This window comes from Anser brachyrhynchus, assembly GCF_964034855.1.
Source record: "Anser brachyrhynchus genome assembly, chromosome: 22".
NCBI classification, from domain to species: Eukaryota; Metazoa; Chordata; class Aves; order Anseriformes; family Anatidae; genus Anser; species Anser brachyrhynchus.
This window is the reverse complement of record NC_137715.1, coordinates 4974119-4994012: the sequence shown is the minus strand read 5'-3', so window position 1 is coordinate 4994012 and position 19894 is coordinate 4974119. Positions and strand designations below refer to the sequence as shown.

The window sequence follows — 19894 nt, the reverse complement described above, 5'->3', positions numbered from 1 at the left end:
GATCTGACCCGCCGCAGTCCCCCCCCCCCCCCCAGCCTCCTGATGGTTTTGGAAACCTGGGTTTTACCCCCGGGAGGGTTTAGGAGCGTGCGTGGGGTGGTGGCGCGTGCGGCGGGCATTTCGTGGCCGGGGTGGGTATTTGGGGTGAGCACAATCACAACCGAGCATCCCCCCTGCTGCTGCTGGCTGTGGGGCCAAGGGGATGAGGTTTGGGGGCTGGGGGTTCCCCAGAAATAGGGCAGAGGGGCAGGAGCGGTGAGGGTAAGCACTAATGGTTAAATCTGCAGGGAACTCAGAGGCAAGCTGGGAGCAGGGAATTGGGGATGGGAGGGTGGGCTGGGGTTTGGGGTACCCCCTGGTGCACACAAGGACTTCTCCTTAGCCTCCCAAACCCCTCTGGTGTGGGGGAAATGGAGGCAAAGCTTGCAAAGTGCTGCTGGGAAGAGCTTTGGGGTGCATTCGGGCTCCTCGGTGCAGCCTGGGGCTGGGGACGGCTCCGGGTCCGAGCGCGGCGCCTGCTCCCAGCTGCAGAGGCAGGCGATCGGTCGCCGTGCAAAAAAAATAAATCCGTGCAAAAAAAAATCCGTTTACAGGATTTAAGGCGGTGTTTATCGGCCGAGGAGGCGGCAGCGATGCCGTTTGTCACCTCTGTCCCCCGAGCAGCATCTGCGGTGAACGGGCCTGCTGCCACCGGGGGCAAAGGAAAGAGGAACTGGATAAAAATCCGCTGCTGCTAGGCCCAGCGGTGGGGGCAGCGTGCACATGTGTGCGCACACACACACATTCATGTGCACACAGGTACTTGCACAAAAGCACATGCATGCATGCTAGCACGCTTGTGCACACACGCATGCATGCATGGACACGTGCACACACACGTGCATGCCCCCACACGCACACACACGTATGAGCCCACACATGCATGTGCACATGGCCACGTGCTCCCCTGCGCTTGCACACAGCCACGCGTACACACCCATGGACGCACGTGCATGCTAGCGTGCTCCTGCACATGCATGTGCATGAAGGCACGAGCATGCGGCTGCACGCCTGGGCACACACAGCCCTGTGCACCCCCCACCCCCCACCCCCCCCCATGCACGACACTGTGCACACACTGCTGTGCACACACCCCGGTGCACCCCCCCCCCCCCCCCCCCCCCCCCCATGCACACACACACACAGAGCTATGCACACCCACACCGGTGCACACCCACACCCCTTGCACACGCACACCCCTTGCACACCCACACCCCTTGCACACCCACATGTGCACGCACACACCATGTGCACACATACTCATGCACACACAACTATGCGCACACACACATGCACGCACCCACACCCCTTGCACACCCACAACCACACCCCATGCGCACACACACACACACTCATGCACACCCATGCACACACACACACACACACACAGCTATGCACCTACTCACACACCCTTGTACACCCACACCCATGCACACCCACATCCCATGTGCACACACAGCTATGCACACACACAGCTATGCACACACACAGCTATGCACACACACCCTTGTACAACCACACCCCATGCGCGCACACACTGTATGCACACACACCCTTGCACACACACACACACAGCTATGCACACACCCCCTTGCACCCCCCCCGTGCACACACCCCCTTGCACCCCCCCCGTGCACACACCCCCTTGCACCCCCCCCGTGCACACACACCCTTGCACACCACCCCCCCCCGTGCACACACACCCTTGCACCCCCCCCGTGCACACCCCCTTGCACACACACCCCCCCCCGTGCACACACACCCTTGCACACTCCCCACCCCCCCAGCCCCGCGGCGCTGCCGGTTGCCATGGCGACGCGCGGGGCCCCCCGGCTGCCGGCGGGGGGAGGAGGAGGGGGCGTGGCCTCCCCCGGGCCCCGCCCCCTGCCCCGCCCCTCCCGTCCCGCAGGGGGCGCCATGGCGCGGGGCCGCCGCGAGGCCGCAAGATGGCGGACGGGGCCCCGGTGTGCGGCTTCGTCTTCAAGAAGCGGGGCCCGGCGGCGGGCCGGGGGCGGCGCAAGCGGCCCAGCAGCGACCTGGAAGGGGGTGAGGGTCACCGGGGGGCTCTGGGACCGGAGCCGGGCTGTTACGGCGCGGGGGGAGCCGAGGGGTGTGAGGGGGCGGTCGCGGTGCCCGCCCTGTGGCCGTGTCCTGGGACGGGGGAGGGGGGCTCGGCCCTCGGGCTCCCCCCTCAGCCCCGGGTTTCCTCCCCCAGAGAGCAGCGGCGAGGAGGGCAGCACGGTGGTGCGCAAGGAGAGGCGGCGGGAGACCCCCAACCCCATGATCCAGAAGGTAAAGGGGGGGGGGTGGGCGCTGATCCGGGCTGGGCGCGGCGCCCTGAGGGTCCTGAGGGTCCTGGGGGGTCCTGGGGGGTCCTGGGGGGTCCTGGGGGTCCTGCCCGCCCTCACCCCGCTGCCTCCTCGCCCCCCAGACCAGGCGGTGCCCGAAGGAGAGGCCCGCGTACGCAGCGAGCAGCAGCGAGGACGAGGATCCCTCAAAGGAGATCGGCGTCACCTACAAATCCACCAGGTCGGCGGTAAGGACGGAGCGCGGCGGGGGTCCCGGGGCGCGAGGGCAGCTCCGGCTGGCCAGGGAGGCTCCGTGGGTGTGGGATCGGCTGTTCTTGCTTTTTACCTATAGATGCGTTTCTGTGTCCTTTGCCTCATCATACACAAGCACCTTACGCTGAGTTTGTTCTCTCGATGCCCCCTGCGTTACTGGGAGGCCACCTAAGGTTGGTCGTCCTCTCGTAGAGGCGGGAGTTAAAACCTCACGATGGCATCGAACTTGCCCCACGTCACACAAAGTTTTCAGGAGACGGAGCTCTTGAATCAGGTTTCCCTAATTGTTAGGTTTGTGTTTACAGCTTTAGAACAGCTTCGTCCCAAAGGAATTCAAGTAATTTAGAAGGTGCTCCCATCTTTATTCTTGTGACTAGTGATGGGGTAAAAGCTACACAGAGAGGTCAGTGTTTATTTAGGATTGACAGGGGACACCTGAGGGTCTTGTTAACAACTGGAGTGGAGAGAAATCAGTTGTGAAGGTTTGGAGCTCTTCCCACTGTTTTTTTCTCTAACTCTCCTCTTTATGCAGTGAAATTGTGCCTATTAGTAAGAGTCTGGTCAGGATATAAGTAGTATTAAAAGCAAGTACCAACGTTTGGTGTATTGATTCTTCTTATTCTTTTTCAGACTTGTTTCCTTAGTCTCTGTGCCTCCATTTGTTCTGTATAAAATGGGAATAATGTCCAGCTGTCCCCAGTCAAAGATGTGGGATCAGACTTGGGTCTCCTTATCCCATTAGAGACTAATATGAAAACTCGTGCTGTAATTATTCACCACTTTGGCTGCTGCAAAGGGGGGGCTGCATATTGTTTGCGGTACTTGCTGCAGGAAGATGGGAAGAGAGGAGGAGGAGGAGGTGACAGCCTTCGGGCTCCAGAAGCTTTTGGCATATAAGTTGGATTTGTTTTCAGTTTAGGCTGGTTATAATTATTCTTCAGTTTCTATGCAGCCGTTCCTGGAGAGCTGGAATAGGTGTCTGTTCGGTGCATTCAAGAGGAATCTAAACCAGATCACTGTATTAAAACTGAGTGCAAGCCACCCACAGCTGGGTTAAAGTTTGGATGTAATATCCTGCGTGTAGGCAGGATTGTCTCATGTTGAAGTGTTGGACACGGGAGACCTGAGCTCAGTTTCTAGCTAAGCCAAGGCTGAGCTTGAGGAGTAAAGTGAGGACGAGCGTGTCCTGACTTTGCAGGCTAAAACTCAGGAGCAATCAGTAATTAGCATCCTGGCCTCTGCAAGCACTGGATCCAGCCTGTGGGGGATTCACTCTGGCAAGTGGTAGAGGAAGTTACAAACTGCTGGAAGGTGAAGCAGGCCGTGCTCAGTTCTGTGACCCACCCTCCAGGTAGCCAAGGAGCTCTGTTTTCACTTCACTGTGGTCAAAAGTTGTTCTTGCTTTTCAGAAACCCGTTGGCCCAGAAGACATGGGGGCCACAGCAGTGTATGAGCTGGACACGGAGAAGGAGAAAGATGCCCAGGCCATCTTTGAGCGCAGCCAGAAGATCCAGGAGGTCAGTCAGCCTTGCTGACTGAAGGCAGGGCTGGGTTGGGAGACTGTTGTCAGAGATGTAAAAGCTATCTGGGACGTGAAGATGTGAAGCTCTTCTGACCCTTAATAACTTTTTTTTTTTTCTTCCCTTTCCTAGGAACTGAGAGGAAAGGAAGATGATAAAATCTACCGTGGTATTAACAACTATCAGAAGTATGTGAAGCCCAAGGACACGTCTATGGGAAATGCCTCTTCAGGAATGGTCAGGTAGGTTGGGATGAGCCTTGGAGGAGTGCGATCACAGAGGAGTTCAGGCGCTGTCCCCAAAGGCACTTGTTTGGGGCTTGAACTTTGCTGATCCTGCCGACTTGTTCCTGTCTAATGAGTCCGGTGTCTGGTTCTGACCAGGCCCCCAGGGGCCTTCTCCACCGCAGCGGCGCAGCTGGCCTGAGCCTTCTCCCACCCTTTCAGAAAAGGACCCATCCGTGCTCCAGAGCACTTGCGGGCCACGGTGCGATGGGACTACCAGCCTGACATCTGTAAGGATTACAAAGAAACGGGGTTCTGCGGCTTCGGAGGTGAGTGGGCCTTGCCTGCAGCTGAATGTGTGCTGCACCAGATCTGCAGAGGGATCCGAAGGGATCTAGTCCAGCTGGTGATCCCATGTTTGTGGCACGCAGATGTGCACTTACTGCTTTACAGGCACTTGTTTGCAGAGCTAGAATGTGGTGCTGTTGCAAAATTGTTTGGTATAACGTTCATCTCACTTGGGGCTGTGGGAGGGATGGGATTTCCTGATCCATATCCCACTTCCCACGTGGGTCAGTGCTGGATCTGTCGCTGTGGCATACAGAGCACAGTGCTCGTGGCCTGTCAGTCCTGAGGAGGAGATATGGCCTGCTTGGCACTGCCCTGGGAGGAAGAGCAGGGCTGGGAGGGGAAACAATCAGGTTTCACTTTGTCCTGGGCACAGCTCAGGCTGCCCCTGAACGGGGTGTCTGGTGGGCAGCTAGGCAGCGGGACGAAGGGTGTTTATCTGTCTGTCTTTGTGCTCCTCAGACAGCTGCAAATTCCTCCACGACCGCTCGGACTACAAACACGGCTGGCAGATTGAACGGGAGCTGGATGAAGGCCGCTACGGAGTCAATGGTACGGCACCACCCCTCTGCTCTGCCTCTCCCAAAGCTGATCGTAGTGGTGGCCACACAGTCCTGCCTTCTCTCATACTCTTGTTTTGAATATGACTCAGGGACTGTGTTGTCTCATTGCATAGGCCACGGGTTGAATTAACACTGGACAGAAAGGACTCTGTTCCACAAAGCTGTGGAACTCCCTGCTGTGGGATAAGCTTAGTGCCAGGAACCACTGACAGTGCTGAGCAAATCTGCTGCTTTCAGATAACCACCGACTGACACCAGGGAGAGTTATTCGCCCTGTCTGTACAGAGTGTAGCACGCTATTGTATGAGTGCCAGCAGGGAGCCCTGTGGAGCTGGGGAGGTGCAACCATTTCCTGCCCCACGGGTGCCCCGAAGCTGGAGTGCTTCCATGCTACGTCATTATTTCTCACTCGGCATCCATACCTGTGGCCCAGGACTGCTGCTGAGTGTCGCTCACGAACCCCTGCGCAGTTGCAGGGATGGGTGCAGGCTCTGCTCAGTTGGAGCTGAAGCGTTTGGTAGCAGCTGCTTTGGGAAAAAAAAAATTGAAAAAGTAGGGGGCTGGAGGATATGTCCCTTCTGCGTCGCCCACTCACTGCTATAAAAATTTGCTCTTGTGAGATGAGCAACAGGCACGCTGGCTCATTAGACTAATTATATCTCAGTCCCACGCGTGTTACTGACATCAGTGACACCCAGATGCCAGAACCCTATTGTTTCCAGCAGGGATTCAATCCCACCTGCTGTGCTCTCTCCGTGTTTAATATTTTGCGTCCCACGCGTCAGCTGGCCTGGCTGCCTCTGCTCTTGCTCCAGTGTGGTGAACTTTCTCTTGTGCAGACGAAGAAAACTACGAGGTGAGCAGCGACGAGGAGGACATGCCTTTCAAATGCTTCATCTGCAGAAGTTCCTTCAAGAACCCCGTGGTCACCAAGTAAGTGGTTATTTTGGCAGGGGGGAGCCAAACATCTGTCGTGGATCGAGTCCACTAGTCATTCACTGGAGGCAAAGAGAGTCACTGCCTGCAGGCTGCTGGGTGGAACCTGCCTGTTGTCTGCTGTGGCTCTTCTGGTGGGCGTGGAAAGCCTCAGGTACCCAGGGAGCCTCGTAACTACATCGGAAGCATCTCCTTGGTAGGGATCCCAAGCCTTTGTTGTCCATGCACCTTCCAGATTTCCAAAAGATGCTGCCTGATTGCATCATCTTCCCCTTGAGGTTTTGTTCTTTCTTTCCTCCTGAACACTGAATGACACTGCAGGGTGTGAGCAGAGAAACAGAAGCATGGGGAAGGCAAGAGGCCGAGGATAAGGCACAGAGGGGGACATCGCACACTGCCAGCCCTCGCCCACAGCGCTGGCTGCCTGATACCTCCACACTTCCCCACAGGCAACACCACAACCTGCTAAATTCAGCGCTTGAACCCGTGGTGACCCTGGAAGAGCTCACGGATGGCTCTCTGCAATCACTTTTGTGTCAGTAAAGCAGTGCTGAAACACGTTTCCTGAGTACAGCGTGGGAATGGGGCCAGTGCTCCAGAGGAAGCTGTGCACGTAGCTTGCTTTTGCATCCCTCAGGGCTCAGTAATCAATTTTATCTAACTCCTGGATGCAGCGATTGTGTCTGGTGACTGGCAGTGGCACCTGTCTCCCCTTACAGGTGTAGGCATTACTTCTGTGAGAGCTGTGCCCTCCAGCACTATCGGAAATCCCAGCGCTGTTACGTGTGTGACAAGCAAACCAACGGCGTCTTCAACCCAGCAAAAGGTGAGGGAAAGAGGGCTTCAGCCTGGGGGAGAGGGCTTTCACCTGGCGCGTCAGCACAGCACCAGTTCCCGATGTGTGTGCGTGGTGCTTGCCCTGGCCATAAGCTGGGGCTCGCAGCTTTTGGCTGCAGGCAGAACTTCCTTTAGTGCCTGGAGACACCGGGTCAGGGCCTGGGTGGCTCTGGGTGTGAGACGAGCGTCTTGTGCTTGGCCAGATGAGGAACTCGGGGAGGTGACCCTGCTGAGGGCAGGGGGAGGGTGCTGGGGAACAGGGGCTTGTCTGAGGCTCTCGCTGGCAGGTCAGCGATGCCCTGACTGCAGCGTCAGATGGCCTGGGCTCAGTGAAGGGCGGTAGCTCCTAGCTCAGCCTCGGGGTAGGCGAGTGACTTCTGGTAGCTCCCCTGGGTTCCTGGGGAGAGGGATGTTTACGGGTCCTGGGCCCCCAGCTTCGCTGCTGGACATCTCCCATACCCGGAGTCTCATCCTGCCTCTTCCTGTGTTTCAGAGCTCATGGCAAAACTGGAAAAACACAAGGCGGAGGAGGAGGAGGAATCGGAGCATTCAGACCACGGAGAGGCTCCACAATAGCGAAGCGCTGTTTTGTATCTAGCTGAATAAAGTTTTTGTGGGGGAAAAAAAAATACTGATCACAGCAGTTGCCTTGGGACCAGCAGCTGTAGCCAGTGCGTGTTTATCCAGCCAGCTGTTACTAAAATGCCGTCATGACTGGTGCCAGGGCTTTGTTCGCTGCTCTGTGAAGGCACAAGAAGAGGTAAGCTCAGCGTTGTGGCTAAGTACCACTGTGCCGCTAGCAGGACCGCGTGATGGCCTGGCTGAGTGCAGCAGCAGACCTGGGGAAGGGTTAAAGACTGCTCAGTTATTTCATAACAGCTTTTTTGACAAGGTACTGCTGTTTCACGCCTAACTTTGTGCTGATCCTGCTTGTGTCTGACTGCTAGCTGTGGAAGCATAAAACCATCCCTACGTTACAGGGAGCAATCCCGACCCTAAACTTTAAGTCCGTAACCTTTAATTGTGCAGTAAGCTGAAAGCAGGGAGAGGCAGGAGAAGAATTAGCTTGTGCTAAGTTCATCCTTCACCCTAGACATGCTAACGCATTAGAAAGTAAGCTAGACTTCTGCAGGTATGTGTGGGTTATTACAGCTCACAGGAGTGTGTTCCTCCTGTCTCTTCTGCTTGCCTCCTGGTTCCCAGGGGAGTTCAAGAGGTAAGTCAAGCAGGCTTTAGGACTTAAGTGGGCAACAGGAGAGTTCTGGGGAACCAGCCCTCTGTGAGGAAGCACGTCACTAACACCACCCCAAAGGTTTTATGCTGTAAGTGGCACTTTGATTTTTTTTCTTGCTGCAAGTACCACTAACCCCAACCCCGTGCAAGCTTGGGTGAGAGGGATGCATCTTTTGGCAAGATGCAGACTTCATGAGCTGAGGTAGAAAATAAAGTCTCTTAAGTAAGGAGCAGGGAAGACCGTAAGTTTGCAGAGCTAGCTTGTCATCACTGCTGTGATCTACACCCTCACCTTGCAGAAACAGCAGGCTTAAAAACTTCAGAAATATTTTATTTGTTTTGGCAAAAAACTAGAGTAACAAACTTTATCTGGGTTCAAGTACAGTTTATAAACACAAGAAGGACCTGTTGCCAGCACCACTACTCCCATCAACCACACCTGCAGGACTGGATTCTCAGTGCTTCATTGAAGAGTAGAAAGACCTCCAGCACTTGCGGTCCTTGGAAAGGTCAAACTAAAAGCCTTAAACACACCTCCAAAAACAAATACCATGGAATGGGGGCGAGCTGCCACAGCCATGAATCGAGGGAAGCCATGTGAAAAGCAAGCAGAGGATTTTTTTTTTAACCTGGCACTCAGTCAGGGAAGGTGGAACAGCAATGGTAAGAGAAGGCTTAAGATAATTCTGTACATGATGGTGAAAGAGGAGTTGTGAATAAGAGGTTTTTGCATGAAAATCAAATTACTTTCCCTCTATGCCAAGTTAAGTCAGTGAGAACAAGCTGGTGTGAATGTTTCATGCTGTCAAACCAGCCCAGCTAACAGAAGGCTGAGCTAGATACGCTGTGGGGAGTAAAAATGCTGGTACATTGCACAGAATTACACACTGCAGTTGTTGACCCAGGCAGCCACGGGAGAAGAGGCTGGAATGCCCTGCCCTGTCTGACCTGGAGATCAGAGTACTCAGCATCGACTGAGGAGTCTCTTCAAGGGCTCTCCCAAACTGGAGAAGAACTCAGTGCTGCAGAGGAACGTCCAGTGTAGTGAACGTGCTCAAAACGGAATCAGGTCATCCTCTATTTCCAATTTTCCACCCCAAAGCAGTGACTAAGAGCACACTCCTTCTCCCCTCCCTCAAAAGTTACCTGGTGACAACGCTGTAACTAATCTGACCAGCTCTAAGAAAATGCCCAAAGCTAAGAGCTGCCTCCTTCCCCTTCTTAACTCTAAGGCACCCTTAAAAAAGAAAGAACAAGAGGACAGGGACATACAGCCTCTGATTGTGATACAAGGAAGCCAGTGATTTTTAGAAACAGAAATAGAGACCGGAACTAAACAGATTCGCTCAACCCACCCTAGTGTTCTCAGCTGCAAGGACTGGGGCTTGTTGGGGCACTGTACCAACAGGGATATTCCACAGTTCCTTGGGGTTGAGCCTTTTCCAGCTCAGGTCTGTCCATTTGTTTCCAGGCTACTTTCCAAGTAAACAGGCAGCTGAAGTTCCTTCCCAAGGACCTGTAAACTCTTCTACGTGTAACATTCATCACCTTTTATGAACAGGACCAATAAATTACAATGTCCAGGAAGCTCCTCCAGAACCACGTATAGTCCCTGTTTGTTCTAGAACTCCCAGTCATCCACGTCTAGCTGCTCCAGGTTTGACACCAGCCCAAAAATGCCACTGGGATCCTGGGGCCGTGTTCCTTCAAAATTGGTGATTGGGGTGACGGGGCGCAGAAGTTCAGGGAGTGCTTCAGAAGCACGACGCTTGATCTGCACAAAAAGGAGAGAACTCAGCTGCTGAAATGCCTCCCTACACAGGCAGGCAGCAAGTAAAACAGTGCTATCCTCCTGCCTGCAGCAAGAGGTGCAAAGGATTTCTGCTCTGCATCTTGTAACAGGAAGGCGCTTCGCATACAGTCCTTCCAGCAGCACTTGTGTGCCTCAGCAAGGAAAAGAAGTTGCAGCACCACAGAACAGGCAGCTGCTTCAAGAGCTACCTCACTCCCAGAGAACATTCACCTCATCCCCCATCCACCTTCCTGGAGAAGCTGACGATCACCACGCTGCACCAAACTGACTTAATTTTTCTGTGATCTGAAAGGATTAAGCAACTCAACACTCCCACCCTCGGCTTCAGTGACACAGGAAGCTAATGACTGCAAAAAAGCTGCTGTTCTCTGCATATTAAACGAGTTCCTTACCTGTTTGAAAAAGGGATGATTGAGGAGAGCGCCTGCACTGGGCCTGCAGAAGGGAGTTAGAATAAAGCAAGCACACAAGAAAAATCAGTCAGTGACACTTTGTCCTTTCAAGATGCTCAAGTGGAGGTCTGCGGGCAGTTCACTGTCACAACCGTGTCCCATCCCCTCCCTCACAGCAGCTCTGGCACTCAAACTGTCTGTGAAGACTGAACCCACTAACACAGCAGAAAGCTATTCCTGCTCTTCACACCTCGTGGAGTGGTCTGATGAGCACCAGAAAGACAGGGCAGGACCCCTCCGCTCCCCAGAGAAGGTTGCAAAGCAGAGCTATGAACTCTGAAATTCTTCAGGCTCTCTTAAAGAATATTTTAACCTGCTTTTGTTCCGCGTACTTTGCATACTCTTCTCAATGTAGAGCACATCCTCACGCAGCTATAGTTTTGGAAAAAAACTTCAAACAACCTTTGCTGGCTCTCCTGGTTCAGTCAGCCCCTAGAACGGTGCTTGTGGCATGGCCCCGAAGAGCAGCTTTGGCCTGGCTTTACCTGAAGTCCGGGTTCCGCTGCAGGCACTGCCCTACAAAGTTGTGGAAGCAGGCGGAGAAGGTCCGCAGGTAAGGGTGCAGGGCTGACTCGCCGTTGGCTGCTCTCACGTTGCTAATGGCCATGCTCTCGCCCAGCCCATAGTTAGCGCTTGAACGCGAGGTTTTCATAGTCAGCTCGTCAGCAGGGATAGTGGTGGTGTCTAGCAGGCAGGGAACAGTTCCGTTCAGCTTTTCCAAGAGCATCTGGAAGTGAAGGGACATCAACATCCCATGCATGCAAACACGACAGTTAAAATTTCTCAGTAGATTTCTAATGTCCTCAGCATTTGGACACCAAAGGTTTAATACAGAAGCACAGCAGTTCTAAGGAAAAAGCAGCAATGAGAAGGGAATTCAGGGAGGCTCAGCACCCTCCTGTCTTCACAACCCAGTGCTGCAAGGCACTTCCATGTGCTCAGATGAAAGAGAGAAAGGAAAAACCTTTAAACCGTACCTGAGTGGAAGGCATGTCTTTAAATGGTACGTGTCCGTTTGCCAGCTCGCAGGCTGTTATCCCTATGCTGTAAATGTCAGACTTTGCATCGTAACCCTGGAGATTCTAAAAGAAAAGGAAAATAAAAATTGTGGACTCGCAGTGTGGACAGGCAATGCTCATGACTCGCCATGCAGAAGAACAAACCCAAATGGTTAGAACAGAAATGGCACAACCCGCATACAGGATGGTTTGTTGGTCGTGGTGGTAGTTTTAAGCTAAGAAGTATAAAGCAAGATGCTCATCATGAGAAAAAGCAACACCGTGGCTGTTTTTCTTTTCCCAGAACAGGCCCTAAAACCTCAGAAAATTATGCAGAGATGCCATGTATCACCGAGCACAAGCAGTAGTTTTGTTTTTGTAACACACCTGCTGCAAGACTTCAGGACTGAGCCAAGGTAGGACTTTGATGCTGTATTTGGGGAAGTCATGAACAACTTTGAGTCGCTGCCCGTGGTTAATCATACTCAGATTACTTCGCAGGCCAGAGAGGTACACCTTCCCATCTACGGAAATCAGGATATGGCTGGCTTTCACACTCCTTAAACAACAAAAAAAGAAGTCCGGTTTTCTGCCCTCCGAGGATTTATGTTCCTTACAGCATCCCCAAGAACACCGCTAGTGCGGAGGTGCGCTACAGAGGATTTAAGGCAGGAACACTTGAGCTAAACAAATTTTACAGTACATACAATAAACGTAGTGACCACTAATAACCTAGGACATTCTGTGTTTAAAATTTACTTTCACAACAGGATATATCAGAGGAAAGGAAAAACATCCTAAAGGATGGACACGGTGATTTAGGAAGAGATTAAAAGACATTGCAGCACTGAAGAGAAAAATCAACCTTAGCAAGCACCTGTGGAAAGGATAAAAGCATACCAGGAGGCTGAGAGTCCTGATGGCCATCATGAATGCTGTGCAAAGCTACGTATACAACCACTAACAGGACTCGATTCACTCACTTTGCATTTTCCCAAAGAAAGTTTCCGTGGCAAGGAGAAATGCGGGACTGGAGGTTACGGACTCAGGACCTTCTGCAGCAACAGGACAAATTTCCCCTCGCTGTCAGTCTCAATTCAGAGACTCTACACAGCACCTGAACAGAGCCTTAAGTCTGCCTGCCAGCGTGGCTTGTCGTGACTTCAGACACCGGTCTTCACGGTACAGACGTAAGTTTATTGCACAGTGACATTTTAAAAAAATTATTATTATTTTACCTATGTACATAGCCCATATGGTGGATGTAGTCAAGTGCTTTCAGTACTCCTTGGAGGATATATGCAATCGCCAATTCACTCATCCCATCCATAAAATGGGTACAGATTAAATCTTTTGCAGAACCTGAAAAGAAACAAAACACCTCTTCAGTGGTCAGCAAAACAAGGATGCTTCAACAAAGATGCAATACCTCTTAAACCCGATCTAACAGGATACGATGGGCAGTCAAGGTGTTCCCTCTCCACCTACCATAGGCCATGAAAGATGTTACCACCCACAGCTCATTGTCTGCTATGAAAGTTGCTTTGTATGGCACAATGTTAGGGTGGTTGAAGAGCTTGGAAACATGAAGTTCCCCCTAAAAAACAAAGAAGATATTTTGATTCATTTTAGTAAATGCAGGAATTTGAATACAGGATTGATAAGCATCTGTTCTCTCCTAAACTTGCACTGTTGTATTAGTGGATTCATGTTACCTGCAAGAATGTGACCATTTCATTGGTGCAGGCTTCCAAGTTAACTCTTCTGACAGTGACATACTCCCCTGAGGGTTTATACCTGGCCAGGTTCACAACCATCAAGTCTTCAAAGCCTCTGCCTGAAAGAAAAGGCAATAAAGCTTCAGCAATATTTCTGGAAGCACACACTTCTCAAGAACTCCTCCAGTCCTTGACCCTTAATAATCTTTATACTCATTTACTTAAGCTATTTACAGCCTTGTGAAAGAAAGTAATTGTTCCATCAGATACCATTTCCCCTAGCATGTATCCCAGTGAGAGAAATTATCCTAGCCAGTAAGTTGGTATTATCCAGTCTTTAAAGTTCAAAACTGAGCCAGAAGTAAAATGATTTGGCCACAGCCCCTCCAAGGACAGGGCTTCGGAGTCCTTCTGCTGACTTTGTCCTTTATACTCAGTATTGTTAACGCACCACATGCCTCTTTGAGTTGCAAGCCTTCAGGATAAGCATCTCAGTTTTCATTAAAGTGATTTTAAAATCAAAGAAGAAGGGCATCTAATGTCAAAAAATAAGTAATTAATCAAGAAAAGGCCAACAAGTCTGCAGAAATTATTCTCTTTGCAGAGCAGACTTCCGATCCTCCAGCCCACGAGTAATCTTACCTATGATAGTGAGCAACTCGTAGCAGCTGCTGTCTGGTAGGAAGTTGCTCATGGTGTCCCTTTTAGGGGAAGAAGCTATCGACTCGGAGCTCGCCTCATTTGTCTAGGGAAAAAATAAAGTCAGGTCAAAAGAAGTAAAGATCACGTGGTAGAAAAGTCATCTGTTCATTATCATACACACTGAATATGAAAAAATTATAGAAGAGACAATTTAACTGCTGTTAAAACAATTAATAGTTAAATATCAATCAAAATCCAGGAGATGCCTCATTTCAGAAGATCCAGACATCTGTGTTTTAAACGAATAACCGTAAAAGGCAATATTCTCACTTAGGTTAGGCTAAAATTTATTTAGAAATATTTGGATAAAGCCAATTACTATTCCCCAGGACAGCTTGAGCACTGCTTTATAGTAACTGTCTTTCTCCTATTATTTACAAACTTCTGTGTCACCCTCTTCTTGCCTGAGCAAAGGCCAAAGGAAAGCTCGTTCACAGCACCTCCCTGCACCGTGGCAGTCAGCGTTCCTGCCTGATGAAGCTGGGGCTTCTGGTTTTCAGCTGCTCATCTGTGAGAAGAGCAGCGCAGCTGAAGCTGCTCAGCCGAACATAAAAGTGATGAACCCACCTTAGCAAAGGTATGGAGGTCAGACACATGAAAAGAAAAGCTCCAAATGAAAGCAAAAATTTAGCTGCGATGCATTTGTGCTTACAGGGAGAAAAGAAAAAGAATAGAAAAAAAACTCACACCACGCAGGGAAGCAGCGCTCCTAAGCCTACCAACTACGCTACCCCGACACATCTGACACAAAGCTATCTGCTTTATTTCCAATCACAAAAATCTTTCCAAGCAGGAAAGTTCAAGCTTCTTGCAAGTTCCTTTATACCTTGCAACTCGCTTAAGTTTCCAAAGTCACAAGGAGCGCATCCTAATGGGAATCCAAATTTATTTGGTGTCTAAGTCCAGACTTCGTTATGTCAAATTTCTAGCACATTAACTCCTCCTGACATTTGGAACCCCAGCTCATTTTTGCCAACTCATTCCTCATCAACTGCAAGTGCCCTTTATCAGACCTTTCCTCATGATTCATGAGGTAGAAAAAGCTTGTCCCTTTTCCTGCAGTGACAGTGAATACTCTTTTTTTCCGTTGCTGAAAGATGGAAATGACACAGTGACAGCTGAAAAACAAGGCACTGTTCTACGCTCAGCCAAGGGTAAACGTAGTGCAACAAGAGCAGACATGAATTCACCATAAATTAATTGCCTTTGGTTCTGTTTGAGGGTTCAGCTCCTGAGAAGCTTTCAGCTCTAAGTATACCTTGGGAATAAGTCGCTATTCAGGCTTCCTAAGCTCAGCTTTTTGACTGACTCGGACCAGGACACGTTTTACCTCTCTCTGTCTACCTTAAAAATAGGTTTATTTTTCAGTTATGGGAAAAGTTGAAACTTTGCTTTGTGAACAGTGCTAGGACACAATTCCAGCTCAAACAACTCCAGCACAGCAACTTAGCTGGCATCTGTTTCAGGGTAACTAACCCCCCAGACCTCAAAACCTTTACTTCCAGTCCTAGCACTGCAGCGTGCTGTGGCTTGGCTGAAACAGGCAGCAACCTGCTACTCGCTATTTCAAACTCGTGTTAAAGATCCTCGTCAATTCTGACTTGGATTGCATCACTCGTTACTTCTGCCATCAATTTCACACAGAGACACACAGGCAGATGGAAACCTCTGAAGCAGAAAGGCACCACCAAGGAAAGGAAAGCTCTGGTAAGCAGCGTTGTGCAGCAGTGACAGCTGGTGAAACACGGAGCAGCACGTAAGTGGTTTGCTTTAATAAACTCCACTCCAAATATAGCGTAAGCCAACAAAACAGATGCGAAAAATTAAATAAATTTAATCTTATGAATGGCGTAGGCTGTTTCAACAGGAATGGAAAAACGCTGTAAAATCCCTATTTAAAAGTTTTCCAGAACATCAGAGGTCTTCACTCACCTGTCTTCGTGTTAGCAGTGACCAATAACTAAGTTAATGCACAAGGAGCTCTACCAGAAATTTACCAACATCATACGAGGGTTTAAAAAAAAAAAAAAGTTAAACTGAAATGTCACTCATGAAATACTGCAAAAAAGCTCCTCTGTGGTTTCACACGGGACAACTTTTGGTGTATGGTCAAAAGCAAAAGCAGCTGCGAAATGAAGTCACGTACGACTGGCTTTATGGCCTGGCATTCATTAGGAGCTAGCCTTCAGGCTTGTTGATCAGATTTTAATTGGAAATAGGTTTAAGGAAATTAATCTTTGAAAGATAACTGCTGTTATAAATGCTGTAAGAAAATCAGTTATATGATGCTAGCAAGAATCTGCCTCTGCCAAATCACATCCGTCTGAATTAGAAAGAGGGAAAGTTGTTTTTGTTCTGCTGCCTTCCTCACCACCTCCTCATTCCTTCATTCCCTTTCAGCATGAGCAAGACAAATTTTCCTCCTGCCCCTTCCCCCAATTATTTCCCTTTTTGTATAGCCATGATAGAAAAAGTGAGCTTTTATTTAGATGTAAAAATAGAGTCACCAATATCACTGTCATGTCCAAAACCACAAGGGAATATTTTAACAAAAACGATACAGATGCTAACTAATCTCCATTTACTTCCACAACAGCATATGCTGGAAGCTAAGCAATTAAATAAGGTGTGAATTCACTTGACCTTATACAAAACATTCTGTATATATCTCATGTTTTCAGCTTTGTTTGTGCCAGCAAATTACAGACACTGACACAAAATCAATTGTAACAGCTTAAACTGACACAGTTATAAACAAATCACGCTTAATTCCTGTTTGTAACTGCCTTAAACTAAAGCAACACCTGCACACAGAAACGTTTCAGTGTGGTGTGGGCAGGTAGGAAATCATTTAGACCACTATATTCTGCTATAAATTGTGTTATTCTGTGGGCATTACTCATAAAGCACCACGCAGCATGTAGTCAGGGCCTGCAGAACAAAAAGCAAAGGTAAAGTTCTCAACAGCCCCATTTTGGCTGTATGTTTTTGAACAGACATTCCTTGTTCGTAAGTGACTTTAGTTCTTAAGAGGCAAAGCTCTCAGAATCGGCTCTGGAGAAGAGCAGCCAACAGGACATGAAGTCACCTCAAACTGCAAATTACACGATGTTTGCTTCTGATGTTGAAGCCTCTGACGTGACTGCTCTGCAGGGAAAAGTAAGGAAACCAGACTCAATGTGTTCAGAGGGGAACGCTGGCTTAGAACGGCCAAAATAAAAATGTGGGGGCCGTTTTCAGAAGTCTCACAGGCTAACCTCTTCCCTCAATTCTAAAAGAGTTCAAAGAGATTAACGTCTCTGAAGAATCGGATCTAAATCACCTCAAAAGAGAGACCCTCAAATCTGAGGGATTAAGTTTAAAGTTTTGACTAGTCACGTACAGTTTTAAAACCACACACCAAAACCTCCACTCCAGGGTGAAACCTGTCTCCACACTTGTAGAGCTAAATATAGAGATGAAATATATAACTAAGGTAAAAAGAAAAATCAAACTTTCACAAGGATAATCTCCATGCAATGAACCACAGCACCACAGCCTGCAAAAGCCACTTACTTTTCTCCGAGAGTCACCCGGAGGCTGCTCTGGAGTAAAGAAATTAATTGTTCACCAAATTGTGTTCAACAGATACCCATTAAAAATATAGCTGGAACTTACTGATGAAAATTAAGTAAATAACCCTGCGTGATACTTACTGATAGCACATATATACAAATATATTGTAGACAAAGGTTTAATTTACAGATAATTACGTTAAAAATAATCAAACGTAGTACAAGAATGGGAATTAAAAAGATTCAAACAGTGCTACTGTTCAGATATTCAACATAAATGTAAACTGACATTGACAAATGACATACATACTTAGCCTAAATACGGAAGAAAATGTCTAAAGGTTATTTATTTAAAGTAGTGAAAGTTTTTCCACTCCCTTTAGAAGCTCAAAATCTAGATGAGATCTTGATTTCCTTTGTTCTGATTGCTTTCTAAGTCACTGACCAAGATTTCTGCATCGCGGTGGATGATTTTGCTTGTTCCACACAAAGCAGACCAGAAACCAACCAGCTCTCCTATGGGCACGCTGGGGAGCTATCATCAGAGTTTCCAAACCCATTTTCACTCATGAATCATAATTAACCTTCCCAATGTCATCTAACGAGAGGAAAACTTACCTCCAAACAGTTCAAACTCTCTTAAGCCCTCAACAATGAACTTTTCCGACACCCACCGCTAAAAGAAAAAAAAAAAAAAAAAAAGAAAAATTAGTTATTTCCTTCAGAGACGATCTACTCCCTCTTCCCTCCACACCCCCCAAAACAAAAACTAAAAGACAATCCTAACACTTCTACAATTTTACTGTGATCTAAAAGCTGCAACATCAGAGCTACATCCTTACTTTGGACAAGACCATTACCTTCCTCTGCCACTATGCTGGCATGCACCCAGCAAGCCCCTAGGTGCTGCCGCCTCTCCTGGATAGCATGTACTTGCAATAAAAGTTCATTTTAAAATATTCAGACAAGAGTCTTCATACACGCACATGAAAATAGCAAGCATGCTATGTACCCTTATACAGGCAAATAAAAGTTTCCTTGGGTGTAACAGGTGTGAAAAAGATTCAACTTTTTATAGCAAGATGATGTCTTAGAACTCTGAGAACTATTTTGACAGTATATCCATTAACTAGAAGTAAAATTAAAACCCAAATGTTGTAAAGCTGTAGTTCTCTTCCAGAATTCATGCTTAAAATTCAGAGCTAGCATTGGCTTGTGCACAGAAATGTTTCTACCATTCTATTTGGCTTCGCAAGTTGAAAAAAATAGGGCTACATATGTAATAGGCAATAGAATATGCAGTTTCAGGCTTGCAGAGCGTTGATTAAGTTGGCATTAGTCAGGAGCAGTAGCACATTAGAGCCTGTCAGCTCAGTAAAAGCAGTGAGAAAAGAGGTTATGTCGCTTAGTGTGAGCGAGGCCGGTCCTGGAAAGCGCCAGTCTCTGGTGACAGCAACTCAAAACACACAGCACAGCATAACCCTTTCGGTTTAAGCCACTAGAAGCTCTTCTCTTGTGTAAAACAAATCACTTTGACACTCAAAAACGCAGAATTAAGCAACGCTGACGTTCAACTTCCCAAACTTGGCTACGTTCAGAAAAAGCAGAGCTGTACGCGGTGCGACGAGGGCAGTCGCTTCGTGAGGAAAGGTCGGAGAGACTCGGCTTCTCCTTAAATACGACATTTGTTGTAAATGCTGGGTGCCGCACACGGACGGGATGCACGCGTGCGGGGAGCGAGTGTGCAAGGAGCAAGGGTTCTGGGTGTAAGTGTGCAAGCAGCAAGGGAGCGAGTGTGCAAGGAGCAAAGGTACAAGCAGCAAGTGTGCAAGGCGCAAGCGCTCAAGCAGCAGGTGTGCAAGCAGGCAGCGGCCAAGCGCGGTTCCCGAAGGAGCCCCGAAGGAGCCGGGCGGGCCGTGGCGCTCCCGACGGGGGGTAACACTCACCCTCAGGCGCTCGGGTTTACTTACAAGGAAAGACATGGAGGCCGCGGGTGCGTCGCCACACGCTGCTGAAAGGCAACCTGGGGGGACGAGAGCGGCTCAGCCCCGACCCCGACCTCGGTCCCGGTCCCGACCCCCCCCGGTCCCCTCAGCCCCGGCCCGGCCTCACCTCAGCGCCGCGGCCAACCCGCACCGGCAGGAGACGCTGCGTGTGACGCCAGCACGTCGCTGCGCGTGACGTCAGCGCGCCGCTACCGCCGCGCCTAATGGCGGCTCGCAGCCGCGCGCACCTGAGGTGGGGGGAGCGGCAGGCGCCATCTTGGCTCCCGTCAGGGTGCCGTCCTCCAACCCCGGCACTTCCCACCAGAACGGCCCTCCTCTGGCTACAGCATCCGCGTCCCTCACATAAAATACTTTTATACCCTAAATAGGACAAATAAAAGTGTTGAGATG

At 49.6% G+C, this 19894-nt stretch overlaps 2 protein-coding genes across 4 annotated transcripts; one reads left to right on the top strand and one right to left on the bottom strand.

The window, feature by feature from the left end:
* Nucleotides 1-1933: 1933 nt before the first annotated feature.
* On the top strand, nucleotides 1934-7747 carry LOC308181433 (E3 ubiquitin-protein ligase RNF113A-like). Its single transcript, XM_080564749.1, has 10 exons — nucleotides 1934-2085; nucleotides 2255-2331; nucleotides 2471-2575; nucleotides 4010-4117; nucleotides 4253-4362; nucleotides 4567-4673; nucleotides 5155-5244; nucleotides 6095-6188; nucleotides 6911-7017; nucleotides 7522-7747. Exons 1-10 carry the CDS (start codon nucleotides 1986-1988, stop codon nucleotides 7602-7604), a joined length of 981 nt encoding a protein of 326 aa, XP_080420875.1. The 5' UTR covers nucleotides 1934-1985; the 3' UTR covers nucleotides 7605-7747.
* Nucleotides 7748-8571: 824 nt separating this feature from the next.
* STRADA (STE20 related adaptor alpha) lies at nucleotides 8572-19686 on the bottom strand. 3 transcript variants are annotated; one of them, XM_080564748.1, is made up of 13 exons: nucleotides 19611-19686; nucleotides 19445-19521; nucleotides 18117-18174; nucleotides 17500-17528; nucleotides 13885-13987; nucleotides 13240-13361; nucleotides 13013-13121; nucleotides 12763-12886; nucleotides 11912-12083; nucleotides 11504-11608; nucleotides 11012-11253; nucleotides 10467-10509; nucleotides 8572-10035 (listed from the first exon to the last, which is right to left on the bottom strand). In XM_080564748.1, exons 2-13 carry the CDS (start codon nucleotides 19478-19480, stop codon nucleotides 9883-9885), a joined length of 1296 nt encoding a protein of 431 aa, XP_080420874.1. In that variant the 5' UTR covers nucleotides 19481-19521; nucleotides 19611-19686; the 3' UTR covers nucleotides 8572-9882. The 3 variants fall into 3 exon arrangements, with proteins under 3 accessions (XP_080420874.1, XP_080420872.1, XP_080420873.1); XM_080564746.1 differs by lacking the exon at nucleotides 17500-17528 and having other exon boundaries at nucleotides 19469-19521; nucleotides 19611-19645; XM_080564747.1 differs by lacking the exons at nucleotides 17500-17528; nucleotides 19611-19686.
* Nucleotides 19687-19894: the final 208 nt, after the last annotated feature.

Excerpts from the sequence above, each read along its gene's own strand:
- LOC308181433 (XM_080564749.1), top strand. The coding sequence starts at position 1,986 with ATGGCGGACGGGGCCCCGGTGTGCGGCTTCGTCTTCAAGAAGCGGGGC. Across the intron at positions 4,674-5,154 it reads GGGGTTCTGCGGCTTCGGAG|ACAGCTGCAAATTCCTCCAC; the intron begins GTGAGTGGGCCT and ends TGTGCTCCTCAG. Across the intron at positions 6,189-6,910 it reads AAGAACCCCGTGGTCACCAA|GTGTAGGCATTACTTCTGTG; the intron begins GTAAGTGGTTAT and ends CTCCCCTTACAG.
- STRADA (XM_080564748.1), bottom strand. The coding sequence starts at position 19,480 with ATGTCTTTCCTTGTAAGTAAACCCGAGCGCCTGAGG. Across the intron at positions 11,609-11,911 it reads GTCCTGAAGTCTTGCAGCAG|AATCTCCAGGGTTACGATGC; the intron begins GTGTGTTACAAA and ends CTTTTCTTTTAG. Across the intron at positions 11,254-11,503 it reads AAGACATGCCTTCCACTCAG|ATGCTCTTGGAAAAGCTGAA; the intron begins GTACGGTTTAAA and ends CTTCACTTCCAG.